Source organism: Juglans microcarpa x Juglans regia, chromosome 6S (assembly GCF_004785595.1).
Source record: "Juglans microcarpa x Juglans regia isolate MS1-56 chromosome 6S, Jm3101_v1.0, whole genome shotgun sequence".
Lineage (NCBI taxonomy): Eukaryota > Viridiplantae > Streptophyta > Magnoliopsida > Fagales > Juglandaceae > Juglans > Juglans microcarpa x Juglans regia.
In genome coordinates, this window is record NC_054605.1 from 20072524 (window position 1) to 20091840 (window position 19317).

At 32.1% G+C, this 19317-nt stretch overlaps 2 protein-coding genes across 4 annotated transcripts; one reads left to right on the top strand and one right to left on the bottom strand.

Moving 5' to 3' along the window:
* Positions 1-1407: 1407 nt before the first annotated feature.
* On the bottom strand, positions 1408-13940 carry LOC121237200 (sodium/calcium exchanger NCL-like). Of its 2 annotated transcripts, XM_041133825.1 has the most exons (9): positions 13331-13940; positions 9461-9646; positions 8606-8787; positions 7613-7758; positions 7213-7489; positions 6780-7088; positions 6001-6266; positions 5506-5513; positions 1408-1444 (listed from the first exon to the last, which is right to left on the bottom strand). In XM_041133825.1, the coding sequence occupies exons 1-7, from the start codon at positions 13728-13730 to the stop codon at positions 6018-6020; spliced, it is 1749 nt and encodes a 582-aa protein (XP_040989759.1). In that variant the 5' UTR covers positions 13731-13940; the 3' UTR covers positions 1408-1444; positions 5506-5513; positions 6001-6017. The 2 variants fall into 2 exon arrangements, with proteins under 2 accessions (XP_040989759.1, XP_040989761.1); XM_041133827.1 differs by lacking the exons at positions 1408-1444; positions 5506-5513 and having other exon boundaries at positions 5718-6266.
* On the top strand, positions 1463-4393 carry LOC121237201. 2 transcript variants are annotated; one of them, XR_005934878.1, is made up of 5 exons: positions 1467-2790; positions 2956-3069; positions 3466-3619; positions 3713-3917; positions 4018-4393. XR_005934878.1 is itself a non-coding variant. In XM_041133828.1 (3 exons), the coding sequence occupies exons 1-3, from the start codon at positions 2167-2169 to the stop codon at positions 3476-3478; spliced, it is 756 nt and encodes a 251-aa protein (XP_040989762.1). In that variant the 5' UTR covers positions 1463-2166; the 3' UTR covers positions 3479-3611. The 2 variants fall into 2 exon arrangements, 1 of the variants encoding a protein (XP_040989762.1); XM_041133828.1 differs by lacking the exons at positions 3713-3917; positions 4018-4393 and having other exon boundaries at positions 1463-2790; positions 3461-3611.
* Positions 13941-19317: the final 5377 nt, after the last annotated feature.

Sequence of the window (19317 nt, forward strand, 5' to 3'; positions counted from 1 at the left end):
TAAAAGGTATTAAGATTGGAAAATTCATGTGATGGATTCCAGTAATAAATTTGTACCAACTTGTTTTCCACCTTTGATATGATGCCTTTCTAGTTGTTTGGATCTAAAGTTTCCAGTACATAAGCATGAATTATTATTTTGATAAAAGGTGGGCCTATCCTTTTGAGGTGATAGCGAAACTTATCAATGTCTGATTAGTGTGTAAAAGGTATTAAGATTGGAAAATTCATGTGATGGATTCCAGTAATAAATTTGTACCAACTTGAGCCTCACTTTTGTAGCCACAAAGACAGCTAGATCAGAATTTGCTCCATATGAATTGGTTTTTTATTTTGAACTTATTCATTTAAAAAAAAAAAAACTAATAAGTATCCGAATGGCATACCGTATACACTGCTTACGTGATAAGATTTAATTCGTAAGATTTAAATTTTAAAATTTTTCCAACAAATCCAATCATGCTATAGTACTAATAGAATGAAAGATGTATACTAAGTAATATATACAGAGTCATTGTGAAGTGAACAGGCTGAGATTATTATTAATGGTAATTGCAAATTGGGGCCTCTACAGTTGAGTCCTACCATGCATTATGCAGTGATGAGTAGAGATTTCCCCAAGGCCCTAAGGAGTAAGGGTCCAGCTCGAATCCAGCTGAAATGGTCCAATTCCCACTCAATTTGGACCCCAGCGTATTCATTCCCCCAAATGGGACAAAAGTCACAGAACACCTCAAGCGGCCAAGCCCAAAGGAAACAGCTACTTATCATGCAGTTTGATTTTTGGACTGTCATTTTTCACTTTGTAGTTTTTCTTTAGGTTTTATGGGACTTGTTTATTCTTTTCCGTTAAATGATATCAAAATGTTTTTTGGAAGTTTTAAAATCATTTTAAAATAACTACTCAGTTAATTAATCTAAAAACAAAAAAATTAGAATGACGGCAAAAAGAGCCAAACTATAAATAAAAGAGAAATACTTTTACCTTAAGAATTTCACGAAAATAAACTTACAAGTTAGCGTGACTTGATATAATACATTAGATTGTAAAATTATTTTTATTGTAAAGTAATCTAACGTATCACATAAAACTATGTTAATTTATAAATATAATTAAAAAAAAAAACACGAAAATGCTATAGCTACCATACTTAACTAGAAGAGAAACCTACTGCATAAACCCAACAAATTTATGAACCTAGAAAATAAATAAAATGTTTAACAACTTGGGAAAAAATGGCTGTCCCCACTGAGAAGTGGAAAGAAGTGCAATTCCCATCTCCCACAGGCCACAGTATCGACTAATCTGTTTTAAATTTAAAATAGTTTTATTTGGCAAAAGAATATTTTAAAAAATAAATTAAAAATTAAGAAAAAAAAATGATAACAAAAAAACTCACAAATTAACTCTATATATATATATATATATATATATATATGCTCCATAGGGCATAAAGTATACAAGTAAATTGGCCTTTGGATAATTGGATCGAGAGAGAGAGAGAGAGAGCGTGAGAGCTCATGAGAGTCGGTCTAGGAAGGAAACTAGGAGTGGAGCGAGGATTTGGGCGATAAATGGTAGAGAATCATATGCGTAGGGCTTTAGATTTGCATGGTTTGAATTATGAAAAAATATAGGCTTTTTTTTCTTTGTTCTTGTTGACATATATCTATATCTGATGATTCTGATCTGTCTCTCAGACAAACAACTGGGTCTGTGAAAAATCAGAAACCTCTCAGTTACTTCTCTCTGTACACTCTGCTCTCTCTCTCTCCCTCTCTCTCACCATCCCACTCCAGTCTTTGCTGAAAACTTGGCTACGCTTTTGGGATTGTTCCTCAAATTCGTTAACCAGCGAGATTTTGGGTAACTTTTTCCTGCCTCGATTCTTCAATTTTTATATAAGATTTACTTCCAATTCTTGATTTCAAAACAATGACTTTGTGAAGATCAGGATTTGGTTCTCTCTTTCTAAAATCTTTGTATTTGCTTCAAATTTTCTTGAAACGATAATGGAAGAGAGAGACGATGGCTCAAAAAGACTGAAACAGAAGTAAAGCAATACAAGCATGAAAAACAAAAACTTTGGTCATTCTCTGTAACTTTGCATCTGGCTTTGTTTCAAAAATTTTGAGATTTTATAAACTTAGATGGAAAAGAACAATAATGGATCAGGTGGAACAACCGCAAAAGTGTGGCAAGAGCAGTAGTTGTATTGGTGTTGGTGTTAGTATTGATATTGGAGGTGTTGCTAGATCTTCCAAAAAGCCCAAGCAAAAGAAAGCCCCGCAGAGAGGACTTGGCGTGGCACAGCTTGAAAAGATCAGGCTAGAAGAACAGCGAAAGAAAGACGCAATTTTGTCATCTCCACCTTCAGTCTCACCGACCAAATCTTCCTCTATATCTTTGCCAATTCCAAATTACCACCATTCAAATCCATCTTCATCCTCAATTCCCTTTCATTCTCCATCCCCGGCTCATCTTTCATCGCTAGATTCGATGATCAGGCCACCTCAACCGGTCCAAAACATCGATGTACGAAATTCAAGCACGGTTATTAGCGGCGGGTTTGAAGCCGGTTGGTCTGGGATTTCGGTTCCTGGGTATGGCTGTGTGCCTAAATTGTGGAACACTAATGAGTATGATCCGGAGAAGGAGACTTCTGGGTTGGATCTAGGATTGGCATTTCGGTCGAATTTGAATTTGCCTTATGAATCGGACAACCATTTTTGGCCTCCCCCTAGTTTGATGCAAAGAACGCAGCAATATCAGCATCCTTCTCATTCGATGGTAAAACATCTGCTTCCTGTGTTATGTATATACATTTTTTAACCTTGGGAAAAAAAAGAAATAATGGTTTTCATTCCTTCAACTATGCCATTTTTACTCCATTTTGCTTTTGCGCCTCCTTTTAATCTTGGATTTGAAGAGGATTTTGGTGTATGAAACGTGCAGGTGAATGTCTCATCAGGAACTTCATCATCGTCAGTACTAAGTTTTCGGATGGAGCCCCCTTCAAACCAAAGCTATTATGGCAATTATACAACTTCGTGGTCAGAGGAAGAGAAGGTACATCAAACCTGCATACTTTTGGCGATCCCAATCTTTTAAACATGGAACCATGAGTTCTAGTGGCAAGTTTTTGTAGTCTTGTATGGAAGTTGGTATAAATGCCTTGTCTCGCTCGTATAGTAACATTTCAAACTAGCTGTTATTTTTCTCCATTCTTCTCTGGTTTACAGGTAAATAGCTAATAGTAGAATGGCTTCAATATAAATTTTCAAAAACCTTTTCCTTGGTTGAATTGAGAGCTTACATGGTAATTGTTTCACACACGCTCGCATGCTCGCACATATATGTGACTCTGTTACCATGCAATGCTTGGGATTTCATTTTATTCTTTCAACTAAAACATCTAAAATATGGATATTTTTCTCATGGACTAATTGTTTAAATGTAGTATAGATGGTTGGTATGAAGAGACCATATCCCTTCTTTCTAGACGATTCTCCAGGCCCCCTTTCAACTATAAATTACCTACCTTTATCAGATCAGATAAATCAGCCTCATCTGAAAACGGAGGACAGTTTAATTTCAAGGCCAGAAAATTGAATTTAAGGTGAAGCAAATTTTTTATCTATATGTTGATCTTTACTAGTAATGTTAAAATTGTTGTCTGATCTCGTAAATTGTTTTCTTTTTCACAATTCAGAGAAGGCCCTTCATCCTCAATTTCCTATTCCAAGATGGAGTCAAACACAAGCATTAAAGGAAATGAGGTTCCGGAAGGAAAGTCTCTCTCGCTATCTCCTCCCAGAACCACATCAACATGTCCAAGCTCGAAACTCAAGCCACTTTCAGCTTGTCTAGCATTGCAAGACACCATATTCCCTGATTTTGAATCACTGCCATATCAAGTAAGATCAAAGAACAAAAAGCCATATCTGATTTTAGAAATTTTACGCTTCACTATATTTCAGTTTTTCCGTAATTGTTGAATTTATTAATTTGTTAAAGGGAACTGTGGAAGACCCTATAATCCAGCAGTTGCCAAGTCAGTTGGATCAGCAACAACCTTTTTATTGCTTCCTCCCACCAGCAAAGGTGCAAATTGGCCAAGCAACAACCACAATGAACAATTGTAATGGAGTAGGAGAAAGTATTGATCTCAATTTGAAGTTATAAATGGCTTTGTCCATTTGTCTCTGCCCATGTCTTTTGGTTTGTTTGGCAGGCTGGTTGTTCCTCTGTATGAGACAATACCAGAGATAATCTTTAGCTTTTTTGGTTTTTCTTTTGGATATTGCAACAGGTTAAATTCAATGTATAACAAAATATGCTTATGTAAGCTTGAGGATCAAAGGAAGATAGGGAGAAGTAGATTTTGTTTGTTTGAATGTTTTGCTGTCTCATGAAGTCATGGTTGGTTTGGTACATGGAGGATGGGTCAGGCACGAGATTGGTAACAATCATTTGCAAGTGGATTGTGGGAATCTGATTGTGCTTTGTCTTCTCCTTGTTTGGCTGGGGTCCTCTCATATCTGACCTTCATTGTCGTTGGAGATGAGTGACCACAGGAAGGGCTCCACTGTACCCGGAGAGAGAGAGAGAGAGAGAGAGAGAGAGAGAGAGAATGTATGTGTGCGATTTTCTTTCTTCGTCAAATACTAAATTGTCTGGATTTTACGGTGTTGCAATCATATGATAGGTTAGTAAAAAGTACTTAAATAGTCTCAAAAGTCAAAAGTTTTTTAATGACAAAATTAGGTTATCTTCTTGTTGTATATTAAAATACTTTTTAATTCAAAAAAAGAAAAAAAGTATTAATAGAGAAAAATATTTTTCTTCAAAAGCACTTTTCTGAATAATGCCAAATATAGTTAGAATTTTAAAAAAGACTATCAATAGAGTAAATACTTATACAATTTTAAGATAGTTAAAGTTTTGCCTTTTGACCTGAAAGTTGTACGGATGTTTTCCCCTATTAACAGTTTTTTAAAAATTTGAATTATCTTCTGTATTATTCGAAAAGGCACGTTTGAGAAAAGACATCAAAATGATGCTTTTCATCAAATGTACTTTTTAGCTTATTTAAAATTAAAAAATACTTTAATATGTAATATCTAAATAACTTAATTTTTTCATTAAAAAGCTTTTAAGACTATTTAAGCATTTTTTAAGACTCCTACTGTAACCCCAATCAGGCCGAATAAAAACTTTTGAGCTTTTACACTTCAAATTTTTGATAAATAGTAAATTTAATTACATCGCTTATAAATATTATTATACCTTGTTTGGTTACACAATTCAAATGAGATGTTTTCTTAAAATTTTAAGGAAATATTTTTATAATATTATTTTCTAATATTATTTTTTGTTTTGAAATTTGAAAAAATCGAATTGTTTATTATATTTTTGTGAGAGTTTGAGAAAATTATAATGATTATATGAGATGAGATGAAATAGTTTGGTTTTGAGCAACCAAACCAGTCTTTAGTCTCATCCATCAAAATCTCAACAAATCTACTAGGAAAAATCTAATTGTAAACGATTCTACGCACTAATACGCACACCATTTGAATATGATTGGTCAGAAAGTAGACTTTATTGAAAACAATGCTAATTTAAATTTAGAATATGAAGGTAACAACATTAGTACGTAGATTGGTACGCAAACTTACTTGTACATAGCAAAACTCAATTTACTAATCACTCACCTGAAAAGACATTTTTATTTAAAAATAAAACACTTCAAAACTAATATAAGAGTCGTACATAAGATTGGTATATTTCTTTCCATACAAAGCCACAAGCAGAACCAAAAATTTTGTGTTGCTACAGATTTCAAGCTCTCAACTTTGGGTGCCAAAATAACAGTGATATCACCAACAACAAAGAAAGGGATAAACGGGTTATGAGCAAGAGTAATGATAGACACGCAAACTCTTCAAAAGTTTACTTTATAATAAACAATGACATCTAATAAGCTGCGGTTCTCTCTTTACACATCCGTGAATCTATGACCAGCCCAAAATATAATCAAGAACATAAATCAGCGCCAGGGAGAATGGGTAAAGTAGGAAAGCTACAAGAGCTGTCCAGAGTGGGAAATGGGTGCGGAAACTAGCAAAACCCCCCACCACAACGCAGACAATAACAATAACCAGCACTTCAGATGAGAAATCCCATGTCAACCCCCTAATGTAAACGAGGGCTAAGAAGACTGAGAGGCAGAGAACATTATTCATCGTTGCTGCCCCATATAGCTGCACAAAGAAATTGATGAATTATATCAAGTACTTTCGAATTAATGAAGAGGTTATATGGATCAATGTTTCCTGCTACCAAAGTGCAAAATTAAAATAAACAAATATTGTCAGAATAAAGGTACAACAGATGCAAAACATTGAATTCAAGTACTAACTACCAGTTATGAATGATCACATGCATATTTTGACATAAAGCAAATTACACATATTTCTGATTATTAGTCAGCTAACGAAGCCTTCAACAGACCCATAAATGCAAGTTTATTGTCAAATTTCAGGTCGTGTCCCTTGACTTCCAAGTATGCGAGGGCCAAGCAACATATTAAGGGCCCTCATTGGTTTGGTTCCAACCGCCAAGGAAGTATTAAGAAAAAACTGGAAATTCATTCCATATATATATATATATATCAAAAAGATCCAGCACTCTCTTAGTTCAAAATCTCGTTGGCTCTAGCTAAGATGCCTATAACACAAACATCGATATAAAGGAGTGGGTGATGCAAAACAAACCTCAGAAAATGTTAGTGACGCGGTTTTCCTCTTGTCACGGCTAGCAAATATAATTGCAGACACAGCTTCACTAGAGTTGGTAGCCAAAGGCAGCGCAATGAAGGAGATGAAGAAAGCAGGAATGCTAGTTGCATCAGAGAAGTTATCAACAGCATCTACCAGCGGGTCAGCAAATGCAGCGGCAATGATAGTTCCCAGCAATAACAATAGCACTGCTTTGATAGAGGTCCATCTGGAACCACCATCCTCCTCAACTACTTCATCACTTTGATCCCCCACATCCAATAAATCGTGCTCTCTCTTTGTTTCCTATAAATGGATTTCCAAGCAATCAAGCATATTCTTAAAATATGAAAATGATGAATGAACTTAACGAAATAAAAATTTCTTAACCAAAAAAAGAAAGAGTCATGAATGAAAAACAGTTCCATACCTCATGAAAGTCGTTTAAAAACTTCATTGTGTGAGGACCAGGATCAGGTTTGACAACCTGCGTCCTCTTTGCCCTTTTTATCCATCTAGAAATGCCATTGAAAAACTCATTCTTGTCAATAACAGAATCACGAGATGTATCAAAATCTTGTAATACTTTTATTACAGCATCATCCTGATCCAGGTCAATCTCCTCAAACCGAATTCCAACAACCAATGCACTCAATTCTTCAGGGCAAACATGTCCATCACCATTTACGTCAATTGCAGTAAAAAGCCTGCCATGATACCAAACAAATATTCAGAAAATACCCCAAAAAACTAAGAAATGAAATTTTAATTTTCTGCCACTTTGTTATTTTAGAACAAGGAAAAAAAAAAAAAAAAAAAAAAGAACTTACTTTTCAATGACATCTCTGTCAGGTTCACCATCATCCCTTAACAATCTTCCCAGTGCACGCTGTCTTAAATGCCTTAACAGTCCTAATATAACATGCTTGTGCTTCACATAAGCAATTTTTCTCTTCTGGATCCAAGGCTGAACGACCTACACAAGCTTTCCATTTTGTCTATCAGTAAACAACCCATCACCTTAGAAGTTACATTACTCCTTTTGAGTGACTTAGAGAATATGCTAAATGGACCACTCCTCTCCTGCTAAGTTCCACAGCAGGAAAAAAAAGCATGCGAACCACTGTGCATTGATAAAACAATATTTCACCACTTGCTACGGTGTAATGTCAATCATTCAGACTTTTAAACCATGGGATGCTAAACATTAGGATCTAAACTTCAGTCAAGGGTGTGGTTACTTAGATCACTAATTCAACTGTGGATCAACTGGCTGAGCTGCTAAATTATGTTTTAGAATTATGGAGCACACAAATTTGTTTATTACCATTACAAGCTTTCCTGAAAAGAGAAAGGTAGCTCGATGGTTCGGCACTGTTAAGCCTCTTAAGAGGCCCAAGTTAAATTCCATCCTAAAAGGGTAAAATTTACTCAAATTGAATTTCCAATCGAGCCAATATACCTCGAAAATAATTAACTTTGGAAATAAATCAACAAGAAATGAGGATAGCTCATTAATTGAGAATGCCCGCATGGCTCCTGAAAACCTGACTAGGCTGACTTCAAACTCCTGACAACTCAACACCCCGACTTCAACCATGGTATCTACAGAAACCAGCAAATTTAAAAATCTGATCGTGGACCAAGTCAGTTGCTTATCAGGCCTGTGACATAAACTAGAGCCCAAAGGCGGGTCTTTCATCCTAAACAGCTAGCATACGGGTTTAATAGCAATGTATAAAACGTTCAGCACACAAATTTCAAAGTATACAATATGATTAATAGGAAAACCAGATAGTAGTATGAGAAAGAGGCATGCTCACCTGATAAAGGCAATAGGAAACCAATAGTAGGAGAGAGACAATAAGCGCAATCAAGACTGCCAAGTGCCTCCCCGAAGTTGAATCCAGAATTTGTGGTATTTGCACAATTAAAAATGGGATGACAGATAAAACCATTATCGTTGCCGCATAGCTAGTCCAGATATCAGTACTAACGCCCGATTCTGCAATATAGGGATTTTATTGGGTCAAAAACCGTTTAATATGTTTAATCATACAGTTACAGAATTGTTTACAGGAAACATAAACAAATGGTCCGGAGCTGTATGATAATAACTTAAGCATCCCTCCAACTGGCAGAAACTCAATGCAATACAGTTCCGTAGATCCAAAGTTTATCTATATCTGCACATATTAGATGGGTACTGTGCATGACACAATACATCCCAAAATAGATAGAAGGTTTCGCTATGCATCATAATGGTCTAAGATAGATAAAGGCAAAATGGTCCCACATATCCTTGCCTCGGGATCACGTTGCAAATGCAATATAACATTGTCTGGTAGTTTGTGAGTTTTGTTTTAACATTTTTTAAGTAAATTCGAAGATTTTTTTCATTGTACCCTGCATCGCTGTGGGCATGTGAGCAATGGCTTCCCAATATCTTCATGTGGAGAGAGAGAGAGAGAGACCTCATGCTTTAGATCATATATTTTCAATTTCTACCCGTTTATTAAAATCTTATATGTCATAACTTCAACGTGGGTTGAAAAATTAGCAAAGACAGTCTGATGCTTGAAGTAGGCAAAAAAAACCCAAAAAAAGGCTACAAAAGCAACTCGTTTGATTTTCAAATATTACTAGCAAATTAATAGGACGAAATCCAAAGGACATACCAGTTAAGCTAAACCCTTTTGTATCTTTTGCATCTTGTGCAACTGAATCAACAAGGTCGCATTTGCCAACTATGACACATGTTCCCCATATTATTGTAAGAAGCATAACAGTTGACCCAGCAAGCAAGCCCATTCCAACAGAAACCTGACTTTGAGCAATTGCTGTACTTCCAGAAAGACCAGATACTTCACAAGACAAAAGAGTTAATTAGAAGCATTAGAAATCAACCATAAAATGTATGATTTACAATGGCTGGTAGATAAAACCCAGTAATCAGTGAAAGAGATAGAAAGCATAGTCGAAATTTATGTAAGAAAAATCCTGATTGAAAAAGGAACAGATTGAGAAGGTTTTAACAATGTGACAACATATGAACACTAATTAGTAACTGCTCAGACTGTTTAAGCACAATGAGCTGCACGTTAGCATATATGGCATCTAAGCCAACTCGGGATCAGGAAAATAAATGACTTCCAAATCTAGGAGAAGCTTAAAAGCATCCTAATGCAACCTTAAATCCAGCGGTAAACTTCCAAATCCTTACAAATAATTTTTTTTATGTAATTCAAATAAATTGTTACAATAAGTTCCATTTTAAACCTATTTGAACATTTTCAATCCTTGTTAATGGTCCCCATCAGGAAAATAAAATGGTACATAATTTAGAATCCTCATGCATCCAGTGACACGACAGTTTTGTGTTTGTATGATTTGGATGGTGAGAATTTGGAGAGAGAGAGAGAGAGAGAGAGAGAGGGGAAGAAAAAGGAAAGAAAATGGATGTATTAATGTTATAAAAATATTAATTTGCAACTAAGCAAGAAATGACTTACAATACATATAGTTGTGAAGTGTGCAACCGTCGCGTAATCTTTTTGAAAAAAGTGAGATCCATTATTAAAAAATTAATATTTGTCATATGGGTCATGTATTTATTCACCTTTTTAAAAAGATTACACGACATCTACACAATCCACGACCATAATTTCTATTAAAATTTTAATCCATGCCTTCAGATTTGATCAAAGCAATCTTTAAGTCAATGTTTCATTTAGGGTTGCTACCCGCATGGTGCGAGGCGGGGGGACCCTTCCCCGCACCCCACACTGGTGCAGGGGGCAGGGGAAAAAACTCCATCCACCCCACCCCCTCGCCTAGACCAAAATATTGGGTCTAAAAAATTATTTTTGGATCCAAAAATATTTTTTTAGCCAAATTTAATATAATTTAGATTATAACTTTAAATTTATAAATACAAAAAGAACTTAATCTTATTAGAGTTATATTTTGGATTGTCTTGACCTCTTAGGTATGACTATTTTATTGCATTGGCCTCCTATATAAAGATTGACCTATGAGACCAAGGTAATCCAATAACTTGAATACAATTTCAAGTCCTTAATAAATTGAATATATATACATTATATTTATTTATATACGTATAAATATAAAAAAAAAAAAAAACTTTATATATGTGGAGCGAAGCGGGGAGCGGGGCCCTGGATCATCCTACCCCCTGCCCCCGCCAGGCCTTCTCCATGCTGGGGAGGGGGCGGGGTAGTGGGGTACAGGGCTCCGTTGCCGACCCCTAGTTTCATTAATAAACTGTTGGAACCACCCAAGGCCAGCTCAAGGTGTAGACAACTAAGGCCATCCCCTAGGCCCCCCAAAATCAATCTTAAATTGTAAAATTTGGTAAAAAAAAAAGAAAAAAAAAAAGAGTAAATATAGAAGTTTTACTAAAAAAATCTTACTCAAAATGTACAAAATTTTTAGACAATAGTGAAATTAGAATAGAAGTAGCAAAACTATAATGATATATTACTCTTGAATATTTTATAAAATATGATGTTTATTTTGATATTGATGGCCTTATTTATTTTCATAATGAAATATTAAAAAAAGTATATATATGGATAAAGAATAATACTCTATTTACAGAAAAATTAAATTCTATTTAAAATTGTTATAGTACTGATAAATATTATTATTCAAAATAATATTAATATTTATTTTGAATTTCAAAAAATTTTAATATTTAACATTTTAATATTATTATCATTTTTAAATTAAATCTTCATAGACTGTGTCACCTTATGCCACAAAATATATCGAGCCGCCCCTGGAACTACCACCTCTGCAGGGGTGCCACCCCTAGTAGATATCTTATCTCCAGGCAAGATGTGAACGTCATCAAAACTCAAAAAGCAAATTAATTGCCAGCAGTGCATAAATGTACCAGTACCAACTCAAATATAACGGACCTAAACCGTATCTCAAACGGCAAGTACATTACACGGGGTCCAAAGCTGAATACGTCTTAAATTGACAATGGCTCTTTTTAATGAGTAATGATATAGACATAATAAATTATATAATATATTATATAATAATATTATAAAAATTATATTTTTTTATAAAATTATGTTATTTTTATAAGATATTTTATAAAATTACATCCTATTTAAAATATTATTATACAATACATTATATAAAATATTATATATAGATCATTTTTCCTTTTTAATAGCCCCGTCAATAGCTTACAGAGTGCACTCTTACAGCTGGGGTGCTGCCAAGTGATTTTGTCTTTTTATTTTTTATTTTCATATTTTTTTAATATATTTAAATATTTTTAAAAAATAAAAAAATACATCAATATATTTAAAATTACTTTCTTAATCATTAAATAAAAAAAATTAACCAACAGTTAAATTGACGGTTATAATGAAGTGGCGTAGTAGACTTTCTCATGACTTAAAAAGAAGCCGGCACGAGAAATCACAGATTCGGCCAAAAGCATAACGGTACAAGCACTGGAGAAGAAGGTAGGGGGAAGCAAGCCGAATCACCAAACTTTAATGAGATATTCAGCTTTCAAAAATGTTTTCCCATATGAATCTTGGCCAAGCAAAAAGGAGAAAACTGAACAGTTTTGGATCCAAAGTTTCGTTATTTTATATTAAATTGCTGGGGACGTAAAGGGGATGGGCAATGCCGCTAGCTTTGACCACTAGGACAAGTTTTTTTTTTTTGTTTTTTTTTTAATATTTTTAAAATATAAAAAAATATACTAATAAATTAATAGTCACTTCCTTAATTAATAAATAAATAAATACATAAATTGTTAAAATGAGAAAACAAAATAAGATGGCATGGTAATATTAGAGCATTAGTATTGGTTTCTCTATATGTATATGTAAAGTCACATCTTTTAAAGATTGATTTTACATATTAAAAAAAATTCTCACGTTAGATTATGCATCTTTGAGTCAAATAATAATAAAATTTTATTATTTTCTAATTATTTTCTAATTTTTTTTATATTTTATAATTAGCACCAAAATTTATTATTTAGCATCTATTATATTTTTTTCTTAAAATTCTATCCTTTGATGGAAAGAGAGAGAGAGGAGAGAGAAAAAATAATAAAATAAAATTTAAAAAGTGAACAATATATTTTTAAATTTATAAAAATATTATTTATAACTATACAAATTTTTAAATATATATAATTCAATCCAACCCAATTTAAGTTCATTGAATTTGATCGAAATAACTCAATAAACAAAACCTCCGGTCAACCTGTTTTTTTATTTTTTTCCTTGATTCCTTCGGTTAAAAAATAAAAGAACACCAAAATGTTAACAAGTTCAATAATTTCCGTATTCTTTCCGCTTTCAATAACCAAATATATCCGCATATGATTTCAACAAACGCGACAAGATTTTTCATTTCGTTTTAAACCTACCACTTTCTCACCAACCAAACAGGCGAAAGAAAATAGAAAATCCAAACCACAAAATAAAAATAAATAAATTTAATTAATTTAATTTAATTTTTTTAAAAAAAGTGAATGAAGTGCTTACCGAGAATAAGCATGGCGTCGGGAAGGGCACCAAGGACTGGGAGGAACAAACCGCCAACAATACCAGGGCCAAGAATCTCTAACAAGAGCTCACTCCCATGGGACAAATACGTGGCGGAGAGGAACATGAGGTAGCCATAGACGACGATGAGGAATAGGTTGCCGAGCACGGTGGTGGTGCACGGAAGGAACCCGTAGGTCTGCTCGCAGGTCGACTCAGCGGAGGCAGAGGACCGGTTGAGAGCGAGGGAAGGTGGGCCCTGAAGCTGGTGGACACCATCGGAAACTAGATCAGTAGACGACGACAAGTATTGAGGGTGGGCGATGGAGCGGCCATGGCCGGGGCTAGCAACGACTAGGAGGATGAGGAAGAAGAAGGAGACGATTAAGCGGTTAGACATGGCTGACAAAACAGAAGGGTGGGGATGGGAAAGGATTATTCAGGGAGTGGTTAGCTTGCACATCTGAGAGACTAGAGCGTCTCTTCTGGATTTGAGTGGTTATAAAAATAGCATACAAAAGACTCGGTGAGAGCGGAGAGACAGCGTAAGAACATGCGTCTAAGCCGTGTTCTGATGGTGTGTGATTTGTTTGTATTCTAGGCGTTTAGTTATGGAAGTCTGATGTTTGAACTTTAAACATATCGTCTTCATCTTCTTCTTTTTTTTTGCTTATTGTTTTACTTTTCGCCCTTTTGAAAAATATAAAGAACAAAAGTAAAAGGTTTTATCAGATAATTAGTTACAGCTATTTTATAATTTGATGTGCTGAACGTCAATTTATAAATTTACTAAATCAAAGTTTTTATCATAAAATTTCTTATTCCTTCAACACATATATACCATATACGAATAAAAAAAAAATTATTCTCAAATTTGCCAAGTAGAACATGTATAACGAAGTATTAATTATATAATATAATTTGATTTAGAAGATAAATTTTTAATTTTTAATTTTATAAATCAAATTTTATCATTTAAGTGATATGAATGATATGTTCTACACACTGACTTAAGCATAAAATAACTCGTACAAATAAATTTGCATGACGATTACGATTTTTTAGATTAGTTATATTATGATAAATGATATTTGCAGTGTTGGTATATACAAGTCTCGTACATTTTTTTTGAAAAAAATAGATAAATTTAAGATCCATATAAAAAAATTATTTTTTTAATAATAAATCTCTTTTTTTTTTTCAAATGGTGCGTAAGAAGTTTGCAGACTCTATATATGGCTATATATATATAGTATTATTGTTATATTATATATGATATTCTCGTTTTATTTTTATTGCAATTAATTCGTGATATTGTCTGTCAAATCTTAAATTAATCATTATTTTTTAAATTTAATAATTTATAAGAAATAAAGATGTAGTATATAATATTTTGCGAGTAAACTGATTATAAATTATAAAATAGGGTAGAGAAATCGTTATTCAGCTTAAAAAAGCATCAATTGATGTTTTAAAATAGAGCTCCTATGAAATATCACCGATAAGTTTCGCTAAGTACCTATCATTAATTCTTACGTAAAGATTTTGTCCCATATATGTTCTATCAATTTAGAATTTAATTAATGTAATGGTTCCAAATAAGATAAATGAGAAGATGATAAATATTTGAATATTACAAAACGATAAATGTCGATTGCTATCAAAATTGAGAATAATGTTTGACATTGTTTTTGTAAAATAGTTCTGTAATTGATCTAGTGGATCTACCTCAACCGCACTGACCCACCATTTCTTAAGAGGAAAGGTAAGTTGCGTGATGGGTGGATTTTCTTCTGTCCTTTCAATTTTCTTTTTTCTTCCTTTTGTGTGGATTTGTTTGTCTATGTCAATTGTCAAGACCAAACTTTAAGGGTGCGTTTGGTTACCAAACTCATATCAATTCATTTCAACTCATCATTACAAATTTTTTCAAATTTTAATACAAAATATAATAAACAATTCAACTTTTTCAAATTTCAAAATAATAATAATATTAAAAAATAATATTCTAACAATATTTTATCATCACAACTCAACTCAACTCAACTCACTTCAACATCCACACACACCCTTCAATACCAAAAGAAATTCTATAAAAATAAATTTATAAATTGATTTAATTTAATGTAATACGTTATATCATAAAATTATTTTTATTTTAAAGTATATCTAATGTATTATATAAAATCATACTAATTTATAAATTTTTTTTATAATTTTTTTTTTCATGACTATAGCAGTTTATAGCACTATTAATGACTTTTGTAAAATACAATTTTCTTTAAAATATAAAGAAAGATAGTCAAAAGCCCATTTGATTGGATCATCTATTCTATTTTTATTTTACATTCAGCTACAGTAAATCCTTTACATATAGAGGTTACTATTCATTTCTCTAAACAATTTTTTATTATTTATCTCTCATTTCATCCTCTTTTGATCTTTTGATCTTATTTTCATTTTAATCATTTTATCACTTTTGCACATGCCCCACTCTCTTATTTCTCACATACTCTTTAGCACTCCGTTTATAGTTCATTCGACTTTTATGCATGCAGAAGTTTTGATATTGTTAATAATAAAAACGGGTATTTTTTTATCGTTTTACTTTTTTTTAAGTAATTTAAAATATTACATTATACATAAAGAAATAGTTGCAAATATTAAAATATATGATGTATAGAGATAGAGAAATATATTGAAATATATGATGCGTAGAGAATATAATATTTGAAATAAATAAAAAAATATTAAAAAGTATAATATTTAAATGATATAAAAAAAATAGATAAACTGGTGTATGACACATTGTAAAAGTCAGTATGTAAAATATAAAAAGTAAATTTTGGTGATATATTTTAAAAAATAAGATAAAGAAGCTATTGAGAGTGCTTTAAATAAAAATCATACCCTACCGAACTCGAAAACTCTTGAATACTATTATATAAAAAGCAAGAAATTGAGGGGTCCGAATAAATTATGTGAAAATAGCCTATGATTTTAACATCAAATTATATAATAATTATTTATTTAAGAAAACGTTAAAAAATACTTATTAAATAATTTATGATGTAAAGTGTCATTATAATATTAAATCTACTCATTCCATCGACTTAATATTTTTAGACGAGTAGTAATTTAATTATTTATATTATATTCTTAAAATTATAATAATAAATATATATTTATATAAGGATTATTATAATGCCATTTTACATCCTAAACTATTTATTATACATATATACTTTCTTCGTATACATATTAGCTCATTCGACTTATTAAAAAAATGTTTCAACCATGTTGTGCTTATACTCAAGATTATTTGATAATTATCTTTAAAAAAAATGTTAAAAAGTAATTATTAACTGGTTCATGATGCAAAGTCTGAATTTAATTGATTTATGAAATGTATTGATTTTAATAGTTTAATAAGGTGTAAAATATAAAGCCCTTCGTATTATGATGCAAAATATATATATCATGAGTAGTGGGTGGCCTTTGTGTGAGTAATAAGTGGTGCTCATTAAATAATAATATTATTAATATTAATAAATAAACCGGCACAACTGCAAATTATAAGGTCAAAAGGTTGAGTGAAAATAGGCAAAATCAATGTTAATCAGATTTTCTCGAACCAAATCTAAATATTTGGGTACACAAATAAACTTCTTTACTCAAATAAAAAAATATTTAATTAATTAATGCTTTGATTACGAAAATAATTTATCAAAATAAATCTCGAAGTTGACATAATTTAATGTGATAAGTCAAATTGTAAAATTATTTTTATTATAAATTAGATATAACAAATCATATGAAATGATATCAATTTATAAATTTACATTTATAAAAAAATGTTGTTGTTATGGCTAGAGATACATTTATTTCGTTAAGGAAAAATTCTACATAGAAGCCTTACACCATATATCAATTATATATTATTAATAAAATATATGTGTGTTTAAATAAAATGATAAAAATAATAAATCTTATACTCATTTGGTGGTGATATGTGCTATAAATCATATACTCTTCACGGGTAACGCGTAAAATCTATCATCGCGTTCGTGGATGTGGATTGCACAACAAGGAAATGGGTGAACGCATAAATATATAATAATTGCATCCCAAATAAAGCGACGTCTCGTTCCCCTTTCTACATTTTCATAATTGAGGAATTATGAATGTGAAATGAAAATACTGTTGGTTACATGGCGATAAGAGCACTCTCAATAGATTAGTTAAAATTAAAGTATATTTTTTATGAATATAAGATGTATTTGACTTTTAACTATTTCATTCACATAAATTTTCATATTAGAATAGCTATTTTTTCATTATATAATAATAAAATAATATAAGATGAATTTAACTTTGACTATTCATATCAAATCTCCGTATTGGATTATCCATTTATTTATTATATATTAATGAGTAATTAATAATTAAAATAATATTTAATTTTTTTAATTATTAATTTATTTTATTTTATCATATTTTACTAATGTTAATTAGTAATCATATTCTAATTAAATTATGGGTTAAAAATTTATATTTTTTCAATTGTTATTTAATACTAATAACCACAAATGTCTAATTAAACCTATCTAAAATTCTATATAAATGTCTCAATTACAAATTAAATTTCTATAATTTTTATCTAACTATATTTTTTTTTTCATCAAATTTGGACAGACTATTCATGAACCTGTGCACATGAACAGAGTATCCATTCAACAAATATTTCCAAAAACTCAACATGTTGGTTTGCTATGTAAAATGGACATGAATTTCATTCTACTCAAATATTTTCCATAAATTCTACATGAACCCAACCAATGGACAGCACAATCACACTAAATCAGATGGCCAATGGACAAAAGAAATGGACAAATCAACCACAAGAAAGTAGAAATAATAATGGACAGCTTCATCCACAATATGTTTCCACAACAACATCCACAAAATACATCAAGGTCTTACATCCACAAAATACACAAAAGGACTTTGCATTTTCACAAAATACATCTAGCATCTAGATCGCAAAAGAGTGATCTACGTAGTGGCTGCCCAATCACATGTATTTCCAGCACCATATTGTAATCAGCACCTACATAATCAACACAAAAGAGTTATCTAACTGAGAGGTAGAATGCTATGCAATGCAATAGCAATTAAACAAGCAAAGTGTAATGTTCAAACAAGAAAAAGTTCAGCCATCAATTAAGTAAATAAAAACTACTCTTCAAACAATAAAGTCCTAGTCAATATAAGCTTTAATATGGGATTAAAGAGTAGAATTTAGTTTGTTAACTCCCAAAAGACACATGGTGATTACATATGGGTTGTAAAGAGTAGTAGTAAACTATATTTTCAAAAGAGCAATATTTTTCATCATCTTGAAATTTATAGGATTCTCTTTATATATGTAATTAAAAGGAATACAAACCAAACATTTGAATTCTCCCATTCATCTAATCGAGCTTTGGAACCAACTCTTCTCAATCACAATCAGAAACAGAAACCCCTCAAACTAATCTTCTACCTTTTGTCTTTTGCTTAAATGCAACCCCTCAATCATAAACAGAGACGGAAAATGCAACGCCTCAACATCTAAATCCATCCACAATCAAGATTACGGTTTGGAGAAGATGAATGCAAGGGACGGCAAGATGCATTAAAAATTTAGGGATCATAAAGAAAATCGAATCTTATACGAAGAAAGAGAGTAGCTGAGCTTCAGAGAAGTAGATCGGCAAGAGAAATGGGGTTTTGGTTGTTTCTGACGAGAGTCGGAGTGCGGTGGCATTGTTGCCGACAAGACTTGGGGTGGTGGTGCGGTGTTGATGCGGTAATGGGTCTCTCTGGTCGAAGACGACGCTCTCGGGCTTGGTGGGAAGCATCTGGTTTTTTGAGAGGGAAGGAAGAGGGCCATTGTTGAGAAAGGAAGGAGAAATAAATAATTCATAAAATAAGAATTTGATCTA

What these genes read in the sequence shown, in the direction of transcription:
- LOC121237201 (XM_041133828.1), top strand. Translation starts at nt 2,167, where the DNA reads ATGGATCAGGTGGAACAACCGCAAAAGTGTGGCAAGAGCAGTAGTTGT. An exon ending in AGCATCCTTCTCATTCGATG is followed by an intron (nt 2,791 to 2,955) that starts GTAAAACATCTG and finishes TGAAACGTGCAG; the next exon opens with GTGAATGTCTCATCAGGAAC.
- LOC121237200 (XM_041133825.1), bottom strand. Translation starts at nt 13,730, where the DNA reads ATGTCTAACCGCTTAATCGTCTCCTTCTTCTTCCTCATCCTCCTAGTC. An exon ending in GACAGAGATGTCATTGAAAA is followed by an intron (nt 7,490 to 7,612) that starts GTAAGTTCTTTT and finishes GTATCATGGCAG; the next exon opens with GCTTTTTACTGCAATTGACG. An exon ending in CGTCACTAACATTTTCTGAG is followed by an intron (nt 6,267 to 6,779) that starts GTTTGTTTTGCA and finishes TTCTTTGTGCAG; the next exon opens with CTATATGGGGCAGCAACGAT.